Below are 25,172 nucleotides of genomic sequence, written 5' to 3'. Positions count from 1 at the left end.
CGTTAAACCCCACCTGGCCTCAGGGCTTCTCCCCACAGGCACAAAGGCTGCTTGAGGAGGCCGGGGGAAGACAGAAGCCCCAGCGGAGTGAGGCCCGGGAAAAGAGGGACAGCTTTCCAGCAACAGATGGCCCGCAGCTCAGGCCTAGCTCCAGAATACGGAAGAGATGATGATCAGAAATAGGAACGCCGGAAGAAGCATCGGCCATGCGCATCACGCCTCATGCAGCCGCCACTGCTTTGACCAGGGAAAACGCTTCTCTAGTCCTGCTTTTTGCCACAGACCCCCTCTGCTCGGACTAGGGGGAGGAACAGGGGCAGCAGATGGAATAAGAATGAAAGCAGCTGAATGGACCACTCTCCTAGAGAGTGAAGGTCGGGGCAGGTGGCTGCACGAAGGCCAGGCCCTGTTCTTCCCACGGGCCTCAGAGCAGTGGGCATCTGCTCAGTTACCTAAGGGAGATGCCAACCCTTTTCTCTGGTCTAGATCTAGGGTTAAAGGCTCCACCCCAGGTCAGTCTCTTGCTCTCTGCCCACCTCTCATTCTCCAGGCCTTCCCTTCCCCCATGCCCTTCGGGACCCTAATAAAATAACCAACAGTTGGGAGGAAAAGATAAACCTTTATTTGGAAAAGAGAATTCAAATGACCATTTAAACCCCCCTTTCATTTCCAAAACAGAAACAAGAAAACAAGGAAAAGATTATCTATCACGCTCCTGCCCTCTGCCATCGTTAGCCATTTTTAAACTACACTGCCTGGCAGAAGAGAAGAGCGGTTGGGCCCTGGTTCTAGGAACCAAGGAGACCACCTCAGGAGATGTCCAGGAAGAGACAAACAGAATGGATGGTGGGGTGTGGACAGATGGGCCTGGGGCTCAGACAGGCACATGCCCAGTACCAAGGAAACAATGTTTAAAAATATACATGCAGAGATAAAGTCCCCAGAATGGAGGCATGGAAAGCTTATAACCATGAATGCAGCAGCAGAATCCAAGCTGGGTCTTTGGCGCTCAAAAAAAAGAGAGAACGTGAACCGCAGCTAACTGTCCCTGACTTTAGCCTCTCTCAGCTATATCCTCCAGTCCCACTCTGGGGGCCACATCTGCAGAGCCAGCAGCAGCTACTCTGAGTGACGGGAGGTGTGAGGAGGAGCCGGCCAGGAACACCCCACGCCATGCCCAGCAATGAAAGATTAAGGCCTGCAGGTGACTCACGTGGGCGAGGGAGCCCCCTGAACGGGCCAGAGCACCCACTGCGCCAGGAGAGGGAAAGCAGAGACAACGAGCAGCGGAGGCCAGGCTGGCTGGAGCAAACCCTCAAGCACCGCCACGTCCGGGGCTCGGGCCACTTGTGCCCAAGGCTACCTTTCTACTGAGAAGGTTTGGCCTGAGCTCAATCTTGGGCTTTTGTAGGGGTAAAAAAAGGGAAGGGAATGTGGGAGGCAGCAAAAAGTAAAACGCAGTTGGAGGAGAGGAACAGAGAGCTGCAGCTGAGGTGTGTGAGGAAAGGGGGCAAGTCCCTGAGGTCTCTAGTCCGCTGCCTGCTCTCCTGCCCCGGACTCCCACCCTCGCCCCGGTCCTCCAGGAAGACCAGAGTTTCCTGACAGTTCTTCCTCCTCAGCCTTGACGAGCTCTGAACCTCGAACCACTGACCCCCCCACCCGCCACAGGGCAGCCTGGGGAAACGGACGAGCCCTGGGGGAAACACGCAGGCCGGCGGGGCGCGCTGGGCAGGAGGCTCAGAGGCTGCAAAGACCAGAAGTGCCCCCGAGTCTGCGGGGCCCACTTGTTCCAGAGCCCCGATGGAGAGGACCCCCTGGTTGGCTGGATGAATGCCTAATGAAACACAGAGGATAAAGGGAGAGCAGGGCCCGTGACCCACGGTCTCAGCGTGGAAAGCGGGCTGCTCAGAAACAGGCGTGACTGCGCAGAGCAGCGCATCTCAACATGTGTGTGTCTGCAGGAGGGCTGGGCCCACGGGTCTCAGGCAGGGAGAAGGTCAGGTCAGAAGGCACCACCAAGAAATGGCCTGAAAACAAATAACCAAGGAGATCAGTAGCTCCCGCAACCCTGGTAATTAAAAATCAGTGGGGAGCGCTGGATACATGGAAGGAAGGGGGGCCCCCCGCTTGTGCCTCTCCCGGGGCCACCCCCTCATGTGGCACAGGGTTAGGAAGAGGCTAGGGCGGGGCAAGGACCACAGGCAGAGAGTGTGGACAGGCCTGGAGAAAATCTAACCGTGGGGGAGAAGGGCACGAGGAGGGGGCGGGGAGGGGTCGTTAAGTTTCTTGGATCTAAGTTTCCAGAAGCATGGGATATTTCCACAGTCTCTGATCCGGTGAGCTCTTCTGGAAGAGAAGAAGCGCTCTTCTCGTGGGAGCCCATCATGGGGCGGCGACTTCCATCCCGAAGCTGGCCAGTAGGCAGAGGTGGTCTGAAGAGCAGAAGGGGTTGGGTAAGCCGTTGGCAGCCCAGAGGATCTCTTCAGAGAGGAGCGAGAGCCGGCCCAGGAGCTTGAGAGTTCCGTCCCGATACAGCCTGCGATCTGGAGCACAGAGCGGAGGCCGGTGGGCGACGCGGCCCCCACCACGTGGCCCAGGGTGGGAGGGGGCCTGCGGGAGCTTCACCTTCAAGATGTTGCATCTTCTCGGCCACCCACCCTCCCTCTCACCTCCTGCGGCCTCTTGGACGCTCCACGATATGTCAGTGAATGGAGTGAGTGGGTTTGGGGGCTGTGGCAAACTAGAGAATGCACCTCCAAGCCCAGCATTACAAGATCTTCCAATTTTCTGAGAGAAGTCAGAAACCCAGAGTTTCTATGTAAAATCTGATTTTTAAACATAAAATCCGAACACTGTAAAAGACATGCTTTAAACAAAATAGGTGTGGGGCTGACAGACTGCCACGCTGTGACTATAGTGAGGGGCAAGAAGACAAGAAACTGGGTTTCTATTTCTAACCTCACCAAGACCCTCACTAGCCAGCTGCCACTGAACAAATCCAGTCACCTCCAGGTGGTCTATTTTCATCTTGAGAAAGGAGGGATGGCTTGTTCTGCTACAAAGATAAAAAGAGAGGCCGGGCAAAGGGCCTAAGGGAAATACGATGAGGATGACCAGCGTCAGGCAGGTATGAGATCTGCTCCTTTGCTAGGCAGGTCCCAGCAGCCCAAGTCATGTGAGCAGATGCCTGACCTACCATCAGCTCCCAGAGACTCTGGGGGGTGGCGTCTGGGAATCCAGGATCCACCAGGCTTACCAGTTCTGTTCCCATTCTCGCAGGACTCGGCTGAGAAGAAGATGTAGTCTACTGTTGTTCCCAGCCCCAGGGGCATTGTGGTGACCTCTGGGCGGCCATGCTGGGGCAGGAAATGAGTATACACCGAGGTCAGGTGTAGGCAGTGCTGGATGGTGCCCACAGTCCTACAGGGTGGAGGGGGAGACGCCAGTCAACAAACACCACTGACCTTCTCCCAAGGTCACTTCTCTGTGGGTTTTATAAAGCTTTTTAATGGATGAGCCCAAATAATTCAAGCTCAGCAAGTTCCTTCCCATGCTAATCAGAGATGGAGAGTCTTAGCTAAAATCAGCCTAGAAACAGACATATTTGTACTCAGCCCTGTCGACATGCATTACCCCCCACCTTCCTCTTGCTACCTGGTGAAGTATATACCTCAGGTACCCTTGCCTGTGGGTCAGCAGGCTCTTCTGTGAGGCCTTACTCCCTAAGGAAACGTGCACAGGGTTTTCATCTTTAAGAAACTGGGTGGGTCGCCTCTGGCCTCCGCACACCTGTGTGTTCCTCCATAACCTTATCATGTACTAGGGGGAAGAGAAAGCTCAGCAAAGCATTCCCCCAAGTCAGGTCCAGGAAAGCCAAAAGAGCCTCTCTAATACATCTCAATGGAGCTGGGATGCAAGCAGAGAGAACTGGAAGAAAATTACCTGGGGACGTCCGGCTCAGACTCAGATGTATCTTCCTCAATGACAGACTCAGCCCAGCCAGCAGGTCGCTCTGTAGAAGACCGGAGAGAGGAGTTTTATCACTCACAGACAGGGAAGGAGGATCAGAACCTTGCACCCTGAAACAGCAGTCAGATCCTTGACTGGATCGTTCCAGAAGGGAAAAGGGAAAGAGAAAACGTGAAGGGGGGAAGCAAACAATGGACCAGAGTCGGGAACCTCAGGGAGCAGACAGACAGAGGCCTCTAACACAGACATCTCTGCCCTGGTTCAGCAACTTTTTAAAAAATTTACACTTTAAGTTTTAGAATAGGTAATAACAGTCACATGGTTACAAAAACCAAAATGTAGAGAAAAACCTCAGTGAAAAGTCTCCCTCCTACTAGGGGGCCCTTGCCACCCAGGGGCAACCAACGTTATCAAATCCCTGGTGTATTCCTCTAGAATCTTTTATCCCACACAATCCATTGTGTATTTACACATATCTATATACGTATGCTGGAGAAGGAAATGGTAATCCACTCCAGTGTTTTTGCCTGGAGAATCCCAGGGACGGCGGAGCCTGGTGGGCTGCCGTCTATGGGGTCGCATAGAGTCGGACACGACTGAAGCGACTTAGCAGCAGCAGCAGCAGCATATATGTATGCATATACATATGTATGCACACCCTTACACACATATATGCATCCATACTTACACCTATATATATACACACACATACTCAAAGAAAAAAGACACAATATCAGGAGAGAAAGAGGGAATATTAACACAGGTCCTGCTGGGTGTGCTGCCGTTCCTGGGGTCACAAAGTCAGACATGCCTTAGCGAGTGAACAACTGACAATGGTAAGTGTCATGGACTGCATGTTTCTGTCTCTTCAAAATATGTGGAAATCCTAACCCTCAATGGGATAGCATTTAGGAAGTGTGGCCTTCAGGAGGTAATCTGGCATTGAGGGTGAAGCCTTCATGAATAGGATTGATGCCCTTTTAAAAGGGCATCCTCTTTCTGCCGTGTGTGGATGCAACAAGTTGGCAGTTAGCAAGCAGAGGAAAGTCCTCACCAGAACCAGACCATGCTGGCACCTGGACCTTGAACTTCCAGTCTCCTGAACAGTGAAAAATAAAGTTCTGTTGTTCATAAACCACTCATCTACAGTATTTTGCTATAACAACCCAAACTAAGAAAATAGAATAACAAGGACCAAAAAATTGACAAACACTTAAGACAGACCAACCAAGAAAAAAAGAGAAGACTTAAATTACTAAAACCAGGATTAAAAGAGAGGGCCATCACTACCAACCTTATAGAAATTTAAAAATTATAAGGATACAGTTAAAAACTGTATACAAACAATCTAGATGACTTAGGTAAAATGGAAAAATTCCTAAAAAGACAAAAACTATATAAACTCATTCAAGAAAAAGAAGAAAATCTAAATTAGCAATTGTTATATACTATGACCAAGTATTTTTATCCTAGAAAGTAAGGTTGGTTTAACATCTGAAAATTATTAATAGAATATTGAAAAACAAACCCATGATCATCTGAATAAACAGAAAAAACCTCCGACAAAATTCAACACTCCTTTATGACCAAAAAAGAAATTAAAAACCCAAACTAAAAGCAAAACAAAACTCACAATGCTAAAAAAAAAAAAAAAAAAAACAGGAATAGGGCTTCCCTGGTGGCTCAGTAGTAAAGAATGCGCCTGCCAATGCTGGAGACATGGGTTCAACCCCTGGTCCGGGAGCAACTAAGCCCATGTGTCACAACTGTTGGTAGTCTGATATATGGCCAAGTCTCAGGAATTTCCTGTGGATATTTAAAAAATTGTCTTTGCTCTGCCTTTAAAGTTCAGAGTTTAATACGTATCAACGAGATTTACCATAAAACATGTTACTTCAGTTCAGTTCAGTCGCTCAGTCATGTCTGACTCTTTGCGACCCCATGGACTGTAGCATGCCAGGCTTCCCTGTCTATCGCCGACTCCCAGAGTTTATTCAAACTCATGTCCATCGAGTCGGTGATGCCATCCAACCATCTCATCGTCTGCTGTCCCCTTCTCCTCCCACCTTCAATCTTTCAAAACCAGCATCAGGGTCTTTTCCAATGAGTTGGTTCTTCACATCAGGTGGCCAAAGTACTGGATTCAGTTTCAGCATCAGTCTTTCCAATGAATATTCAGGACTGCTTTTCTTTAGGATGGACTGGTTGGATCTCCTTGCAGTCCAAGGGACTCTCAAGAGTCTCCAACACCACAGTTCAAAAGCATCAATTCTTTGGCACTCAACTTTCATTACAGTCCAACTCTCACATTCATATGTGACTACTGGAAAAACCATAGCTTTGACTAGATGGACCTTTGTTGGCAAAGTAATGTCTCTGCTTTTTAGTATGCTGTCTAGGTTGGTCATAGCTTTTCTTCCAAGGAGCAAGCGTCTTTTAATTTCATGGCTGCAGTCACCATCTGCAGTGATTTTGGAGCCCAAGAAAATAAAGTCTCTCACTGTTTCCATTGTTCCCCATCTATTTTTCATGAAGTGATGGGACCAGATGCCATGATCTTAGTTTCCTGAATGTTGAATTTTAAGCCAACTTTTTCACTCTCCTCTTTCACTTTCATCAAGAGGCTCTTTAGTTCTTCTTCGCTTTCTGCCATAAAGCTGCTGTCATATGCATATCTGAGGTTACTGATATTTCTCCCAGAAATCTTGATTCCAGCTTGTGCTTCATCAAGCCTGGCATTTCGCATGATATACTCTGCATAGAAGTTAAATAAGCAGGGTGACAATATACAGCCTTGACGTACTCCTTTCCCAATTTGGAACCAGTCTGTTTTTCCATGTCCAGTTCTAACTGTTGCTTCTTGACCTGCATACATATTTCTCAGGAGGCAGGTCAGGTGGTCTGGTATTCCAATCTCTTGAAGAATTTTCCACAGTTTATTGTGATCCACACAGTCAAAGGCTTTGGCATAGTCTACAAAGCAGAAGTAAATGTTTTCCTGAAACTCTTGCTTTTGCGATGATCCAACGGAGCAATTTGATCTCTGCCTTTTCTAAATCCAGCTTGAACATCTGGAAGTTCACAGTTCACATACTGTTGAAGCCTGGCTTAGAGAATTTTGAGCATTACTTTGCTAGCAAGTGAAATAAGTGCAATTGTGCAGTAGTTTGAACATTCTTTGGCATTGCCTTTCTTTGGGATTGGAATGAAAACTGACCTTTTCCAGTCCTGTGGCCACTGCTGACTTTTCCAAATCTGCTGGCATATTGAGTGCAGCACTTTCACAGCATCATCTTTTAGGATTTGAAATAGCTCAACTGGAATTCCATCACCTCCACTGTCTTTGCTCATAGTGATGCTTCTTAAGGCCCACTTGACTTCGCATTCCAGGATGTCTGGTTCTAGGTGAGTGATCACACCATCCTGGTTATCTGGGTCATGAAGATCTTTTTTGTATAGCTCTTCTGTGTATTCTTGCCACCTCTTCTTAATATCTTCTGCACTCATTTCACATGCTAGCAAGGTAATGCTCAAAATCCTTCAAGTTAGGCTTCAACAGTACATGAACCAAGAACTTCCAAATGTACAAGCTTGATTTAGAAAAGGCAGAGGAACCAGAGATCAAATTGCCAACATTTGTTGGATCACAGAAAAAGCTAGAGAATTTCAGAAAAACATCTACTTCTGTTTCATTGACTATAGGAAAACCTCTGACTGTGTGGATCACAACAAACTGTGGAAAATTCTTAAAAGAAATGGGAATACCAGACCACCTTACTTGTCTCCTGAGAAACCTGTATGTGGGTCAAAAAGCAACAGTTAGAACCAGACGTGGAACAATGAATTAGTTCAAAATTGGGAAAGGAGTACAACAAGGCTGTATACTGTTCACCCTGCTTATTTAACTTCTATGTAGAGTACATTATGTGAAATGCCAGGCTGGATGAATCACAAGCTAGAATAAGCTAGAATTAAGGTTGCCAGGAGAAATATCAATAACCTCAGATATGCAGATGATACCACTCTAATGGCAGAAAGTAAAGAGGAACTAAAGAGCCTCTTGATGAGGGTGAAGGAAGAGAGTGAAAAAACTGATTTAAAACTCAACATTCAAAAAACTAAGATCATGGTATCTGATTCATGACAAATACAAGAGGAAAAAATGGAAGCAGTGACAGTTTTATTTTCTTAGGCTCCAAAATCACTGTGGACATTAAGTGCAGTCATGAGATTTAAAAGACACTTGCTCTTTGGAAGGAAAGCTATGACAAACCTAGACACTGTATTAAAAAGCAGAGACATCACTTTACTGACAAAGGTCCCTATAGTCAAGGCTAGGGTTTTTCCAGTAGTCATGTATGGATGTGAAGCTGGACCATAAAGAAGGCTGGCTGAGCACTGAAGAATTGATGATTTTGAATTGTGGTGCTGGAAAAGACTCATGAGGGTCCTTTGGACTGCAAGGAGATCAAACCAGTCAACCCTAAAGGAAATCAACCCTGAATATTCATTGGAAGGACTGAAGCTGAAGTTCCAACACTTTGGCTACCTGATGCCAAGAGTAGATTCACTGGAAAAGAGCCTGATGTTAGAAAAGACTGAGGGCAGGAGGAGAAGAGGCCAACAGAGGATGAGATGGTTAGATAACATCACTCACTCAATGGACTGAGTTTGAGCAAACTCTGAGAGATAACAAAGGACAGGAAAGCCTGGTGTCCTACATTCCATGGGGTTGCAAAGAGTTGGACACAAATTAGCGACTAAACAACCATATCCAATTAAGTGAAAGTCCCTCGGTCATGTCCAACTCTTTAAGACCCCATGGGCTCTTTAGTCCATGGAATTCTCCAGGCCAGAATACTGGAGTGGGTAGCCTTTCCCTTCTCCAGGGGATCTTCCCAACCCAGGGATCAAACCCAGGTCTCCTGCATTGCAGGCAGATTCCTTACCAGTTGAGCCACAAAGGAAGCCCAAGAACACTGGAGTGAGTAGCCTGTCCCTTCTCCAGCGGATCTTCCAAACCCAGGAATCAAACCTGGGTCTCCTGCATTGCAGGCAGATTCTTTACCAGCTGAGTGACGAGGGAAGCCCATAACCAATTAAAAGAAATTCCAAAAAGAGGAAGCAGAAAGTAGGAAATTATTGAAGAAATATTACCAGCAAACCATCATGAAATTTCAGAAATCAAGGGATTAGAGAGAATAACCAGAGTCTCAGGAAGGCAAAATACATGACATACAAAGAAAGGATCAAGAATCAAAACAGAAGCAGATGTCTCATCAGCAATATTGGAGCCTGCAAGACAACGCACTAAATCAATTTCCAAACTAAACCTTTACCCTTACCAAACCTCATACCAGTGTGAGAACAAAAGAAAAGAAAAAAGAAATCAAGTGTTTTTGTTTTTGTTAGCACGTGAAAAGAAAAACCAATGAGAAAGGAAAACTGGTTCCCTCAGCAAGGTCCCCCCCTGCAGCCCTGTGTACGAACAGCGAACAGCGCTGCTCTGGCAGTCACACGGGGCCCAGGCTTCTGCCTGCCCCACCAGGCCGCGTGAGCACAGAGGTCCCAACTGCCCCCATCTGAGCTCAGACAGCTTCCTGGACCATTCAGCACTGGCAGTAGCCGAGAAAGTAAGGTCTGCAAATACCTGGGAAAAGGACAGTAAGTTGTGAGGAAATAGGCCAAGTGCAGAAGTTGGATTCTGAATTTTCCTGGTCCAAAACCTGATCAGATAGCCTTTGCTCTGTGGCCATCTGGCCAGTTTGTAAATAGTAGTTAGTCCACTGTCTTACAGAAAACAGTTGTTTTGTTTTTTTCTCCTAGAATGCACTTAACTAGGCTCATGGTTTATTCGTACATGTTAAAAGACCCAAAGCTCTGGAAATAAATGGAAATATGCAAGTGCTCATGAAAAAGAAAACGTAGTAACCCCTTTCTGTGTCTTTAAGAACCATACCAGAAAGAAGAAACCACTGATAATTAAAAATATTTACAAGAGGGGGACTTAAAATTTAGATTCCCATCTTATGAAGTATTCCCTCAAAAAGAGAATGAGGGAAGAGTGGGAATCACAATGTCCCTTCCTTTTTTTTCACACCGCACCTGTGCTGTAGAACACACGCAGAGGGCAATGCCAACTTGTGGGAATGTCAGACCAGCACTCCCCAGTGCCGAGCTCCTCTTACGGCTCAGATGCTTCCCTTTCAAGTCAGTATCACAGTCAAGTTGGCAAGTTTTACTGTGCACAGTTGGGCTGGACGACTCTGGCACCAGACTAGGAATATTATTTGATAGCACATCTAAACAAATCCTCCAGAAAAACAGATGACACACTATGATCTCCTCGTACTAAACTCGCCTTTCTACTCATGGTCTAAAAGTGATGGTGGCTTTTCAGACTTGGAGTTTTTTTTTTTTTTTTTAATTTTTATTATTATTATTATTTTTTTCCAGTGGGTTTTGTCATACATTGATATGAATCAGCCATGGATTTACATGTATTCCCAATCCCGATCCCCCCCAGACTTGGAGTTTTTAAAAAAGATTCATCAGGAGCCTGTTCAGCCCTGGATGGGGGTACTGAACAAACAGAAAAGCACGTTCACAGTTTGTGGAGGATGTGTGTGTTTACTCAAATTTAATCTCAATTTTGAAAATACTGCTATTATTGGGCACTGTTAGTGAACTGGATATTTTCCCCCTACATAATGATGCTACTTACAAAGTGATTGTCAGTATGTATTTTAAAGTTCTTATTTTGTTATTAATCAAAATGCTTATTTTATGTTTCAAGTACAGTACTGATTTTTACAAACAATCTATTCTTAACATGTAATTACCTATGAGGGATCCTACTACTGTTTAACTTGAGGATTCTGAATTCTTAAAACACTCATCCACAGTTTCCCTGCCTGAGTCCAACTGACACAAGCACTTACCCCAGTTCCTAGCACATACCAGTCGCTCACCACAGCTGTAATAATACATTAGCTTTGCAATTTAAAAGAAAAAAACCCAAGCCATTGAAATGCTCACTTCTTTGTGTAAAATGACAATGCAAGTTAAATTCCTTCAAGAAAACAATGAATTCATTGCTTACCACCAGTCCTTTCATTAATACTACAGTTTTTGGGTTTTTTTCCTTTTATTTTTTTTTTTTTTATTAGTTGGAGGCTAATTACTTCACAACATTTCAGTGGGTTTTGTCATACATTGATATGAATCAGCCATAGATTTACACGTATTCCCCATCCCGATCCCCCCTCCCACCTCCCTCTCCACCCGATTCCCCCGGGTCCTCCCAGTGCACCAGGCCCGAGCACTTGTCTCATGCATCCCACCTGGGCTGATGATCTGTTTCACCATAGATAGTATACATGCTGTTCTTTCGAAACATCCCACCCTCACCTTCTCCCACAGAGTTCAAAAGTCTGTTCTGTACTTCTGTGTCTCTTTTTCTGTTTTGCATATAGGGTTATCATTACCATCTTTCTAGATTCCATATATATGTGTTAGTATGTTGTAATGTTCTTTATCTTTCTGGCTTACTTCACTCTGTATAATGGGCTCCAGTTTCATCCATCTCATTAGGACTGATTCAAATGAATTCTTTTTAACGGCTAAGTAATATTCCGTGGTGTATATGTACAGCTTCCTTATCCATTCATCTGCTGATGGGCATCTAGGTTGCTTCCATGTCCTGGCTATTATAAACAGTGCTGCAACGAACACTGGGGTGCACGTGTCTCTTTCAGATCTGGTTTCCTCAGTGTGTATGCCCAGAAGTGGGATTGCTGGGTCATATGGCAGTTCTATTTCCAGTTTTTTAAGAAATCTCCACACTGTTTTCCACAGTGGCTGTACTAGTTTGCATTCCCACCAACAGTGTAAGAGGGTTCCCTTTTCTCCACACCATCTCCAGCATTTATTGCTTGTAGATTTTTGGATAGCAGCCATCCTGACTAGCGTGTAATGGTACCTCATTGTGGTTTCGATTTGCATTTCTCTAATAATGAGTGATGTTGAGCATCTTTTCATGTGTTTGTTAGCCATCTGTAAGTCTTCTTTGGAGAAATGTCTGTTTAGATCTTTGGCCCATTTTTTGATTGGGTCATTTATTTTTCTGGGATTGAGCTGCAGGAGTTGCTTGTATATTTTTGAGATTAATCCTTTGTCTGTTTCTTCATTTGCTATTATTTTCTCCCAATCTGAGGGCTGTCTTTTCACCTTACTTATAGTTCCCTTTGTAGTGCAAAAGCTTTTAAGTTTCATTAGGTCCCATTTGTTTAGTTTTGCTTTTATTTCCAATATTCTGGGAGGTGGGTCATAGAGGATCTTGCTGTGATTTATGTCGGAGAGTGTTTTGCCTATGTTCTCCTCTAGGAGTTTTATAGTTTCTGGTCTTACATTTAGATCTTTAATCCATTTTGAGTTTATTTTTGTGTATGGTGTTAGAAAGTGTTCTAGTTTCATTCTTTTACAAGTGGTTGACCAGTTTTCCCAGCACCACTTGTTAAAGAGGTTGTCTTTTGTCCATTGTATATCCTTGCCTCCTTTGTCAAAGATAAGGTGTCCATAGGTTCATGGATTTATCTCTGGGCTTTCTATTCTGTTCCATTGGTCTATATTTCTGTCTTTGTGCCAGTACCATACTGTCTTGATGACTGTGGTTTTGTAGTAGAGTCTGAAGTCAGGCAGGTTGATTCCTCCAGTTCCATTCTTCTTTCTCAAGATTACTTTGGCTATTCGAGGTTTTTTGTATTTCCATACAAATTGTGAAATTCTTTGGTCTAGTTCTGTGAAAAATACCGTTGGTAGCTTGATAGGGATTGCATTGAATCTATAGATTGCTTTGGGTAGAATAGCCATTTTGACAATATTGATTCTTCCAATCCATGTACACGGTAAAATTGACAAACCATTAGCAAGACTCATTAAGAAACAAAGAGAGAAGAACCAAATTAACAAAATTAGAAATGAAAATGGAGAGATCACAACAGACAACACTGAAATACAAAGGATCATAAGAGACTACAACCAGCAGCTCTATGCCAATAAAATGGACAACTTGGATGAAATGGACAAATTCTTAGAAAAGTATAACTTTCCAAAACTGAACCAGGAAGAAATAGAAGATCTTAACAGACCCATCACAAGCAAGGAAATCGAAACTGTAATCAAAAATCTTCCAGCAAACAAAAGCCCAGGACCAGATGGCTTCACAGCTGAATTCTACCAAAAATTTAGAGAAGAGCTAACACTATCTTACTCAAACTCTTCCAGAAAATTGCAGATGAAGGTAAGCTTCCAAACTCATTCTATGAGGCCACCATCACCCTAATTCCAAAACCAGACAAGGATGCCACAAAAAAAGAAAACTACAGGCCAATATCACTGATGAACATAGATGCAAAAATCCTTAACAAAATTCTAGCAAACAGAATCCAACAACATATTAAAAAAATCATACACCATGACCAGGTGGGCTTTATCCCAGGAATGCAAGGATTCTTTAATATCCACAAATCAATCAATGTAATATACCACATTAACAAATTGAAAGATAAAAACCATATGATTATCTCAATAGATGCAGAGAAAGCCTTTGACAAAATTCAACACTCATTTATGATTAAAACTCTCCAGAAAGCAGGAATAGAAGGAACATACCTCAACATAATAAAAGCTATATATGACAAACTCACAGCAAGCATCACCCTCAATGGTGAAAAATTGAAAGCATTTCCCCTGAAATCAGGAACAAGACAAGGGTGCCCACTCTCACCACTACTATTCAACATAGTGTTGGAAGTTTTGGCCACAGCAATCAGAGCAGAAAAAGAAGTAAAAGGAATCCAGATAGGAAAAGAAGAAGTGAAACTCTCACTGTTTGCAGATGACATGATCCTCTACATAGAAAACCCTAAAGACTCTTCCAGAAAATTACTAGAGCTAATCAATGAATATAGTAAAGTTGCAGGATATAAAATTAACACACAGAAATCCCTTGCATTCCTATATACTAACAATGAAAAAACAGAAAGAGAAATTAAGGAAACAATACCATTCACCATTGCAACAAAAAGAATAAAATACTTAGGAGTATATCTACCTAAAGAAACAAAAGACGTATACATAGAAAACTATAAAACACTGATGAAAGAAATCAAAGAGGACACAAACAGATGGAGAAACATACCGTGTTCATGGATTGGAAGAATCAATATTGTCAAAATGGCTATTCTACCCAATACTACAGTTTTTTCAGTCATTGCTTGGTCGTCTTAAGTTATTCTTCTAGCATTTTCTTCAAGACAGACTTTGAGTTGAGAATAAAATTCTTGAGACATACCTTCTTTCCTGAAACTTGGCTCTCCAGTGTTCTAGAATTGAATGTTAATTTTAAGAAATCTGAAGCCTACCTAATTATTTTTACCTTTAAAAGTAGCCTGATTTAAAAAAAGAAAAAAAAGGCATCCCACTCTTTTTGGTTCAATTGTCCAAAAGATTCCATCTTTGACTTGTTAACTTCATTAGGAGGTCTTACTGCTGACTCACCTATGTTAGTTTTCCCTGAGATGTGGTATATCCTTCTCAATCCAAAGATTCAGATCTCTTCATCTTGGGAAAATCTTCCTTATATCCTACCGTTAAATATTCCTTCTGTGCCACGATATTGGCTTTCTTCTTTGTAAACACCAACTATGTATATGTTGAATCTCCTTAACTTCCACTACTGTCATATTCTCTCTGGTACTTTCTTTCCTGGCCTCTACCTCTTGTTTTCAGCAAGCCTCTTCTCTCTTGTGTTGCATCTAATTTTGGCTTCATTTTAAGTGATTTTTTTCACTTTTTATTCCACTTCTTTCCTGAGCTCAGCAGCTTACATTTCATCTTCTGGGTCTGCATTCCAAGTAATGGGCATTTTCCTTACAACACAGGGTTCTGTATGAGTCCTTTTAACCTTTACGTCTCCCACCCAAAAGAAATGTGCAGCTCCATAAGCATTTCATCTCCCCTCTGCCACTTAAACAGACTAGTTCATGCAAAGATGGCTTGATTCCTTGATCAGTCTTTCCTCCAGTGCCTCTCTGGACCAAAAGGATTCAGGCAATTTCATTTCACACCTGTGCCATCCTATTCCTATTGATCAAACAAGGGATTCTGATTTTGTGCCTCAAGGTTTGCACCTCACCATAAAGAAATGCACCCTGCAGGTTCTTTTTGAGATTCATACATGGCCCCACAGATGAGTCTCTCCATACCTCCTCCAGCACCCCTGCTGGATCGCCAGTGCTTCTTGCAGCCATTCCACCTGTGTTGTGCTTCCCAATTTCGGATATCTTCAGGTCTCCTAGCGTTCTCAAAGATGGTGTTTCTTTTTTTTTTTTTCCTTCTCCTTGTTGCTTTGGAGTAGTTTCAAAGATAGGAAGTGGAGAATGTCAAGTATACTCTGCTATGTACCATGTGGAAGTTTTCTCAGTAGGAGTAACTTTTTATTACAACCAGGAGTACTCTCACCTTACAATTTTCACGTCTGTTTTCTCTCTTATACATGCCGTACACATGCTAGGTATTAGCAACTTTAGCTTTAAAAGCTTATGGCTTACTCAAGGTCTCAAAGCTGGTTAGAGCCCAGGTCTCTTGATTCCTGGTCCATGTTCTCAACACATTGCGCATGGCCAGTGAACTTCACCGACCTTCCCCGTAAGTGTATTTTTTACCAGAAGCTGATATCTAAGAATTATATCTATAAGACTAAAAAACCACATAACTGACAAGCATCAGAAATGAAGAAGAAAGAAGACCAAGCTTAGTTGGACAAGTTAGGGAACAAGCTTAGTTCCCATTACCTGGCTTAGTATCTGTCACTCCTTCCATAAGAACCAGCCCTACAGGTCTCTGGCAGGCGATGCTGCAGAAGCGGAAGCGTAGCAGGAAGTCTCGGCTATACTGACGTCTCTCTGTAAACCAGGAAAAGCCACACAGTGAAAGAAAGGAAGAGCAGCCACGCGCTGAGACTTCCTTAATCCCAAGAAGCTTCCAGTGCAGGGACACAGAGGAAGTCTGGCCCTGAAGACGAGGAGACTTTCCAAAGGCTACAACTGAAAGCTGTCCATTTCACCGGGGACCACGAGGAGGACGATGAAAAATATAAAGGAATGTGCTAAGAGAACTGAGGGATTAAGCTTCCTCTTGTCAATGAGGTGCCAGCTTTCTCCCAAAAGGGGCAGGCAGGGACAACCAGCCGAGACCACGGCACGTGCTCACCTGAGCTTGTGGGATGACAGGAGGTGACGTACTGACAGCAGTCCGTGATACCCAGGGAGCTGGGCCACAGCGGGGCCTGCAGCTTCCTCTGATAAAGCTGATGGGAGAAGTCTTCCTGTCCAGATACCTACGAGCAAGGAGCAGATGGGAATAAGGAATCTGAGACGGAAAAAGAGAAAAGCCCCGGTTTGGGGACATGCAGACAAACATACACACACACAGAGTCACACAATACATACAAAACATGTCAGTCTCAGGGGAAAGTTAAAAATAAGGAACTAATTAAAACTATTTTTTGTTAATTAGAAACACTGAAATGTGCACAGGGACAAGGGGAAAGAGAATAAAGTATGTGAAACAAAGAGAATAGAACCATGAGAACATAGGGTTCCCTAAATTTCACCTCGGAAAAATCTGCACTACTCTGCCAGGAAGTATCCGCTTTCAAGGGTTTTAATTTGCCATGGGAAAAGGTTTATTTGGATCTTTGGATCTTCTAGATCGAAGTCTAGTATCTAAAGCCCACTACTGGGAAATCACAGGGTCAAACCAAATGGGAAATGCACCAAAGCACTTTACCGTATCTACAACACCATCCTCGGTCAAAGCCCATGAGCAGCCTGGGAGCGGACAGAACGTAGTAGGGGAACATTCGGCAGCATCAGTCATCTGCACATCTCCAACGTGTGTAGCAAAATCCCCTTTATTTCATTTACAAACAACAAATATTTGAATGCCAACTATGTGCAAGACACTAGCTATGTGCTGGGGAGATAATCTCTCTGCCCACAAAGGACAAACATTTTCAGTATGCCTTCAGAAGGAAAGCACACCTTCAACTGAATGGCCATTTACTAGCTGTGTCACTTTGGGCAAGTCAGTTAACATCTCTTGGGTTCAATATACTCTCCTACTGAATGGGATAATAATACCACAGACAACTAAGAATCTTGACAATAACCACTACCAATTATGGACTGCTCCCTTTGAAGCAGGAACTGGAAAACACTTTGTGTGCATTATTTTAATGACTCCACCAAAGAAGACCCTGAGAAGTAGGTCTCATTATATTCCCCAGGGTATGATGAGGCCAATGGGGCTCAAGGAAGGGAAGTAACTTGCCCAAGGTGGCAGAGCAGGGATCTGAATGCAAGACTGTCTGGCTTCCAAATGAGTGCTCTGAATCACTCTGCTTAATGGCAGCTGTCACGTGGGAGGCACTTCTCAAGTCTACTTCTCATCCCCTGAGCCCCTTGGTAACAACAGCAGCTTCCTGGCAGGATAATGCCTTCCTCTGCACATGTGGCAACCAGGACATCGCTGGCACTTGAGTAACCTCATTAAAATAAAAGCCCAAAGGGCTCGACAATAATTCAGTCTTCTTACGTCCTTTCTCCACTGCGCCTTGCCAAAAGTTAAAGAACAAATTGGATCAGCAGGGGCGAAAGAGAGAAACAAGGAGATTCAGTGACATATAAAGGAATCAGCACAAGCTGAATGCCCCTCAGCAGGGCTAAATGAACCACAATAAAACTTAATACAGCCACGTTACAAAGATTCAGCAGTCAATAGGAATGAGAGAGAGATGTATGTACATTTGTTGAGTAAAAAAAAAAAAAGCTAGAAAATGAAATACACAGTAGTACATCATGTTTATAAACACATACAATAGATTAGATAGCAGCCGCTAGAAGCAATCAGCATAGTATTGGAGGGCAAGAGCCCTGGGGCCAGACCACCTGATTATAAATCCTGGCTCCACCACTAACAACCTGCACAAACTAGAGAGACTAAATGGCCTAACTGTCTCTATGCCTCAGGTTTCTCACTTATAAAATAGAAGCAATGATGGAACTTGTGAAAATTAATGAGTTAATGTACGTAAAGTGCTTAAAATAGCATCTGGCACCGAATAAGTGCTTAGTAAATGGAGACAATGATAGTTACATCACCACAGCAGTTTAGGGAGCACTGCAAATGCACAGAAAATGACCTGGAAGAACACCACCAAACTCTGAACAGTTATTACGTGACTCTAAGGGGAGGCGTAGGAAACGCAGGTAATAAAGCAGGCTTTGATCTCAAGCCCGCTCTATTACCTGCATTTCCCACATCCCCCCTTAGAGTCACGTAATAATGCTTGAATCCTTATAGAGATGTACTTGTGTACATCTATGCATTTACTTATGTAATCGTAAACTAAACATAAATTAATGATAAAACTGAAAGGATTCCAGTATACCAAAGGCACTCACGAGCTCCTAATATCCAGGCGTGGGTACCAGAGCTATCAACAGGACAAGAGAAAGCAGGAGGGAGGCAGCACAGGTGTCCCTGAGGTCCCTACCACAGAAGCAGCCCTGCACGCCGACACCCCGATCCCCCTCCAGGCCCACCCCACAGAGGCAGCTCCCATCTCACCTTCCAGGCTGGCATCCCGTGGTACTGGAGCTCGCCGTCCCTGATGAAGTTGTAGAGAGGCGAGTCGGGCACAGAGTTCAGGTCCCCACACAGGACGACGGGGCAGTGGCTGCCGTCCGACAGCCGGGCCACCTTGTCCACTTCGGCCAGGAGAATGGCCATCTGGGCCAGCTTGACGTCGCCCCGCCGTGGGTTGTACAGGACGTGGGTATTTGCCACACATAAGGGGGCCACCGAGACTTGCCCCAGGCCTTCCGGGACCAGTGGCTGGAGCAGCAATACTAAGCCCACGTTGTCCCGATTGAGGAGCTCCAAGCCAGGCCGAAAGTACTCCACGGGGCTGGCACAGAGCAGACGGAATCTCGTGGGCTTGTAGCAGACAGCACAGCCATCGGTCTTACACCCGGTCCTCCTCTTGTAGAAACAGGTAAAGCCTGCAAGGAACACCCCGCCAAGGAGACGGGTCAGAGTCTGTGAACCCTGCATCCGTCCCACCGACGGCAGGAGCCCAGGTGTGTGCGCCCAGTGCATGCCTCCTGCCGCTCAACACAGGGGAGTCCTCGCCCTGAGCCGTCCCCGGGGTCTGCAGAGGCCCCCTTACAGTGGTAACCAGAGGGCTGCGTAGCTAGAAGGCGAAGGAGGGACCGAAGGGTGTGATAGGAAAAGCATGGACTCCAGGGTGAGACAAGTTGGAGTCCAGGCTCCACAAGGATGAGCTTTTTACTTATAGCTTTGTGACCTTTGAGCTAGTCACTCAAATTTTCTGAACCTCAGTCTCCTCCCTATAAAATGGGTATAATAATTTCAGCCTCAGAGAGTTGGTAAATAGATGTAAATAAATGACAATGTATGTCAGAACCACTTTAAAACTTCAGGACTCTTGTTTTTCTTCTCACTCTACACGAGGGAGCTAGCTCACAGGTGAGACACAGTTTACTGAGAGGAAAGAAGAGATGGTGCATTCAGGAGAGGGTAGACAGGGTGGGAGGAAGAAAGACTGGCACACACGCCAGGGAGCGGCATTACCCATCATCCTCAGAGAGGGCTCCAGCTGCTCCCAGTAATGATCTTCCTGGACCTCCTGGAGACACAAGATCTGGGGAAACGACACAGAGACCAGTCACTCCAAGGTAACGGAGGGCACAGCAGCGCAACTCCCACCCCAGGAGCAGACGCTGAAGCCACGTGGGAAGCTGCTGTGGGTCTCGGGCTGGGCTGCACTGACACTTCCCCTGGGGGCTCACTCTTCCCCGATTGCCACTCCAGCCAAGAACAGGCCCTGAGTGAAGCTGGATTTTCCTGCTCTGAATCCCTCAAGTCTCCCTCCCTGCAAAAAGGTGCTAGTGAGGGGTCATCGATGGGGAGGCTTCTTAGTATCTGCCCAAAACTCATTTACACCAGGCAGCAAGCTCCCAACCTAAGCAGGACTCCAATCACATGAACAACTGTGGGTGAACTTATTTTTCTAAGGGCACGGGGAAACTGCCAGGGTCCAGAGCAAATGCAAGATAGCACACCCCCATCCATCCCACCCTCCCCACACGCCTTCGCTTACGTCCGGGTCCCAGTGCTGGAATTCCTGCATGAGATTCGCAAAACGATAGCTCCAGTTGAGGATGTCGGGGTGGCAGTGCAGATAGAGCTCGGAGCTCTGCTGCATCAGGTCCTGGGCCAGGATATTATAGGACATCAGAGTGAACTGGAATTGAGGGCCATCCCCCGCCTCCAGGCCCTGAGCATCTGGCTGAGTGGAGAAATCCTCCCATTCTCGCCACAAGATTTCTGTAAAGGGGTGGGAAGAAGAGGTCCGTGGTTGAGTCCATGCCATTCACAGGGCCCGCCATCGCTACTCCTGGCCCAGTGATACTGTGACAAAGTTCCCCTTCTCATTTTCCCTGTCATCCATCCCTTTCTGGGGTGATCTGAACAACACTCTAAGGACAGCCTCAGGCCAGGGAGTAAGCACCACGAAGGCAGGGACAATTTTGACCTGTTCACCACTGTATCCCTAGTACCTAGCATAGTACCTAGTACTTAGTACCCTGAAGTTCACTAAACATGGCCAGCAATTCCTCATGTTTGATAAAGCCATGGGTCTCCAGGGAATCACTCAGATGAATGTGCTTAACGGTCATCTGAGATTAAAGACATTTCTAGAGTAATCTCAGCCTTGGCTGTTTTCTGACCTCTACACCTAGAAGGTCCTACAGAACCAGAAACTATGTGTCCCCCATGTCCCCTCGAGCAGGGAGCTAGCTGTAGAGTGGATTGCAAACCTATGTGAGGCATAGCCCTCAATTCTCCAAATTTTAATAGAAGCACATTACGTAACACAAATAAAAATGGAGTTATCCTGGTCGGGGCAGAGAGAGCGGAGGCCGTGAGAGCTCTCCACCCTCACCCCAGGTCACCTCCAGAGAATCAATAAGGTAGAGAATGAGAACTAGTGTCTGCTTTCAGTTCTACCACTACCTAGATTTGTGACTTTTTGGCATATCCTGCCACCTCTCTGAGCCGTGATGACTTCATCTCAAAAGGCCACGGGGCTGGATGAAATGACCTCTAAGGCCCCTCTGGATTTGCTGCTGCAAGTCTCAGAAAACCAGAATGCAGCGGCAGAGCTCCACACAAAAGGGCCTTCTCTTTAGCAATGGCTCTGCCCACCTCCAAGATGACCACTGCCCTGGCTCGCTCAGCCGACTGTCAAGACTCACCGTGATACGGGATTTCCACTGGGGGAGGCTGCAGCTGCCCCAGACCTGCAAAGGGCCAGACAGGGGCCTCTTCCTGGGACACAGGCTCCGGTGCGATGCTCCAGGCCACCACCGCGGGGTCCTCATCCCACTGCTCTGTGGCCAGCGCACCCATGGGGAGGACAGCACAGTCTGTGTACTGAGGGCCAGTCTGCACGGGCACCGCTGCCCACATTGGGCCCTGGACCTCCGACAGTGGTGCCTCCTCTCCTAGCACCTCGGGGAAAGGCTCCTCCAGGTTCTCTGCTTCCCACAGGTCACTCAGCTGCCTGCTGGACCACTTGTCCTCCAGAGCAGCATCCTGTTCTCCGGGATTATCCATCAGGAGGGCCAGGCTGCTCTCAGCGAGCCCCTTATCTACAATGGGACCGTCGCTCACAGTTGAGAACAGCTGGCTCGACCCTTCTTCCCGCCACTGCTGCAGCAGGCCCTCACACTCCTCCTGGTCGGGGCCCCGAGGGGCCATGGCAAAGTCCCCTTCTACCTGGGAGGATGAGCTCTTCGCCAGGAGGGCATTTTTTCGACATGTGAAGAAAGCATCTAAAAAGAAAGCCAAAATATCATGTTGTAAGATGATGGCATCATTCAACTCACACTCCTCTCTCAACTTCTGATATAAGCCCCACGCGCCTGCGTGCTCAGTCGCTTCAGTCGTGTCCGACTCTTTGTGACCCTATGGACTGTAGCCCGCCAGTCTCCTCTGTCCATGGGGTTCTCCAGGCAAGAATACTGGAGTGGGTTGCCACGCCCTCCTCCAGGGGATCTTCCTGATCCAGGGATAGAACCTGGGTCTCCTGCACTGCAGGCAGATTCTTTACCACTGAGCCACGGGAGAGCCAGTAAGTCTCATACAAGCAAGAATCATATCCACCGTGCTCATCGTTGTATCATCACTGAACCTGCCCGTTTTAGGGTCTGGAACATCACCATCACCAGAGCCAAGTGCTTACTATGTGTCAGGCACTGTTCTAAGTACTTTACAAAGTATTAACTAATTCACATGGTAGGGATCTGATAAATACTCTGTGCGTGAATGAAAGAATGGCTATCCCATATAATTGAGAACAGAGGTGATCACATATAACCACACTCCTTTTGTCTGGAGGTTAAGAATCCTAATAACTTCAACTCTCTGATTCTAAGAGCCACATGACACTGGAACCAGCACTTCACCATAACAACTGGGGGTTATGGCCCAGCACTGAAATGAACAAAACTCGGACAATGCCCCTAGTGAGATGGACTTACTCTTGACTTTAAAATGAGGACGAGGGAACTGTGAATTGGATAATCCCCAAGAGCTTTTCTAGTTCTATAAATTTCCCAGTCTATGAATGCATTCCAACAGAAAGCAGACAAAAAGGGTGTCTTAAAATCTGGACAAGCTACCTTTTAGCAAAGGCCTGGGGTCCTCTTCTCAAAGCTATTTATTCTACTCATAAATCTTCACAAATATCATTGTCAGCTTTCCCATTCCATAGCTCTCTAGAGGTTGCAAATCAGAAGGTGCCAACAACTCACAGCAAGAGACAGCTGCCATCTCTCTGCTACAGCAGCCACAATGACAACCAACAGGCAAGAGAAAGTAGGTGGGAGAAACTCTAAATTTAGAGACCCCAAAAATCCAAGCACAGTACTGTGGTACAAACAAAACGTCCCCCAACCAACGCACACTAAGTGACATGTTTATATCATCAAGTGACATGGATGATGTCCCTCCATCACTAGAGATGTATTTCATAAGTTCACTTTTTTTTTTTTAAGGCAAGAAAAACTTCAAAATGCTTCAAATGTTGAAAGACACTCTTATTTATGGCCTATGTGGATTTAGTTCCCTCAAACCTCAAAGTGGTTTTCAACCAGGGGTAATTCCACCCTCCAAATACATTTCCACATTGTCTGGAGAAACAGTGGTCGTCCCAACTGTGGGGACACCACTGGCATCTAGTGGTTATAGGATTAAGAGATTGTGAGCATCCTGCAGTGAGAGAGACAGCTCCACAAAGAACTATCAGCCCCAAATGTCAATAGTACTGAGACTGGGGAAGCCTGCTTTAAACCCATGTGCTGGGTTGCTGGTTTTAGTCTCAGGGACTCCCTAATTCACAGCCCTTTGAAACATCCTCGATTTATACCAAATGGCAGAAGTTCTTTGATTTATATGTGTGAGGTTACTAGTTTTCAAATTTAGCAGGTTTTGATTGGTGGTGGTTTGTGTTTTTCAGCAGAATTCTTTTACTAAAAACAGAAAATTTGTAGAAACCAAATGCACAAATACAAATGGGACTACTTTAATAGGTATGTACCTATGGGTGGAGGGAGGCCCACACCTATGGGTGGGAGGGTGGCCAAAACTCTGGCTACTGGTCAAGAAACCTCTGGACTAGAGGTCACCAAGTATAGGTCACTAAGTATAGGTCACTAAGGCTGCCATTATGAACGCAGGCAAAGCTCCAGAAATGGCAACAACATGGTTAGAGGAATATGCGATGGTCCTCTGAAAGCAATGGCTTCTGTGGAGTTCCTCATTTCTAAGGAGTATATATACACAAGACATTCTCGGATTCCTGAACTGAGTGCCTACTACTGACTGGGTAGTATGTTAGCAGTAGATACAGTGAGCAGAACAGACAGCCCTGCCTTCCTGGAGCTTGCATTCTAGTAGGCAGATTCAAACATACATGTACATACTTTTAAGTGTTTTATATGAAATACAAAGTAACAGAAATTTTACACACACACAATGTAAAATTCCAAAAAGGAAAAGCACAGAATGCACACAGCTGGACCTATTTCTAAGAAATAGAAATTATTCTATTCTATTCTAAAATTCCTTCTTAGTCTGTCCTGTCCCCTAAAATGCCAGAGAGAAGTCCAGGAGTTCTGTGGGATCTCCGAGAGGAAAGGATGGTCGCTTAAGAACCTCGAAAAAGTCAAAGGCCAGGAATGGGGTGCGCGGGCAAACCCTGGCAAAGTTAAACAGTAACTCTTCTCCAGGCCGCTGCTGAGCACTGCCTCCACCCACGACATCTCTACGCGCACGGAACACTTGCTTCAAAGATGAGGTTTCAACGTGTCTCTGGATTCTGTTGTTGTTGTTTTTTTTTTTTTCAACCAAAGACTCCGCAGAGAGGCGGCTGGGAAAGGCGACTGTGGAGTCGACCCAGGGCAAGACAAGGCAAGTCCAGGTCTTCAGTCCACAGACCTTTAAAGGGCCGAAGGGCCCCTGTCCACGGAGAATTCGGGCACTCGCCTCGGCCCCCAAGGGGGCCAACCCTCCCTGACCCCCCGAGAAGTGACTCAGCGGGACCCCGAAGCCTCTCCGCGCCCGCGGGACCAGAAAGTGGGGGAGACGGGGGCTCCCGCCCCTCCCCCAGCCGCCTCCACGTTGTAACTGTGGCCCGACGCCTCCAGGCCACCGGCGTGAGGAGAAGGTGGGTGGGGGGTGCCGCCCACGAGGGTCGCCAGCCAGGCCTGGGCCTCACGGAGTCCAGGATAAGCCGGTGGTGAGGCCGGCCGCGCAACGCACGCCGCCCCAGACCCCACGGGGGCCCCGCCAAGGCAGGCCCGGGGGCTTGGCACCCGCCCTTCAGGACGCGGGGCCGGTACCTGAGAGGGCGCGGAAAAGGCGCGCGGCCGGCAGCAGCAGGTAACACAGACACGACGCGATCATGGCCGGCCACCCGCGCCCGCCGCCCCTTCTCTCCGCCGCGGCGAGCCGGTCTCCCTCTGCTAGGCCCCGCCCCCGGGTCCGCC

At 46.2% G+C, this 25,172-nt stretch overlaps 1 protein-coding gene across 2 annotated transcripts; it reads right to left on the bottom strand.

Moving 5' to 3' along the window:
- Positions 1–599: 599 nt before the first annotated feature.
- ANGEL1 (angel homolog 1) lies at positions 600–25,154 on the bottom strand. 2 transcript variants are annotated; one of them, XM_061156554.1, is made up of 10 exons: positions 25,026–25,154; positions 21,378–21,956; positions 20,219–20,445; positions 19,690–19,759; positions 18,664–19,097; positions 16,243–16,369; positions 15,825–15,935; positions 3,943–4,012; positions 3,257–3,420; positions 600–2,543 (listed from the first exon to the last, which is right to left on the bottom strand). In XM_061156554.1, exons 1-10 carry the CDS (start codon positions 25,087–25,089, stop codon positions 2,383–2,385), a joined length of 2,007 nt encoding a protein of 668 aa, XP_061012537.1. In that variant the 5' UTR covers positions 25,090–25,154; the 3' UTR covers positions 600–2,382. The 2 variants fall into 2 exon arrangements, with proteins under 2 accessions (XP_061012537.1, XP_061012538.1); XM_061156555.1 differs by having other exon boundaries at positions 600–2,432.
- Positions 25,155–25,172: the final 18 nt, after the last annotated feature.

This window comes from Dama dama, chromosome 12 (genome assembly GCF_033118175.1).
Source record: "Dama dama isolate Ldn47 chromosome 12, ASM3311817v1, whole genome shotgun sequence".
In the NCBI taxonomy this organism is placed as follows: Eukaryota; Metazoa; Chordata; class Mammalia; order Artiodactyla; family Cervidae; genus Dama; species Dama dama.
This window is presented reverse-complemented; position numbering and strand designations above follow the sequence as displayed.

What these genes read in the sequence shown, in the direction of transcription:
- ANGEL1 (XM_061156554.1), bottom strand. Translation starts at nt 25,089, where the DNA reads ATGATCGCGTCGTGTCTGTGTTACCTGCTGCTGCCGGCCGCGCGCCTT. An exon ending in GCCCTCTCTGAGGATGATGG is followed by an intron (nt 19,098 to 19,689) that starts GTAATGCCGCTC and finishes TGTTCCTTGCAG; the next exon opens with GCTTTACCTGTTTCTACAAG. An exon ending in CGAGAATGGGAACAGAACTG is followed by an intron (nt 2,544 to 3,256) that starts GTAAGCCTGGTG and finishes TCTGTGCTCCAG; the next exon opens with ATCGCAGGCTGTATCGGGAC.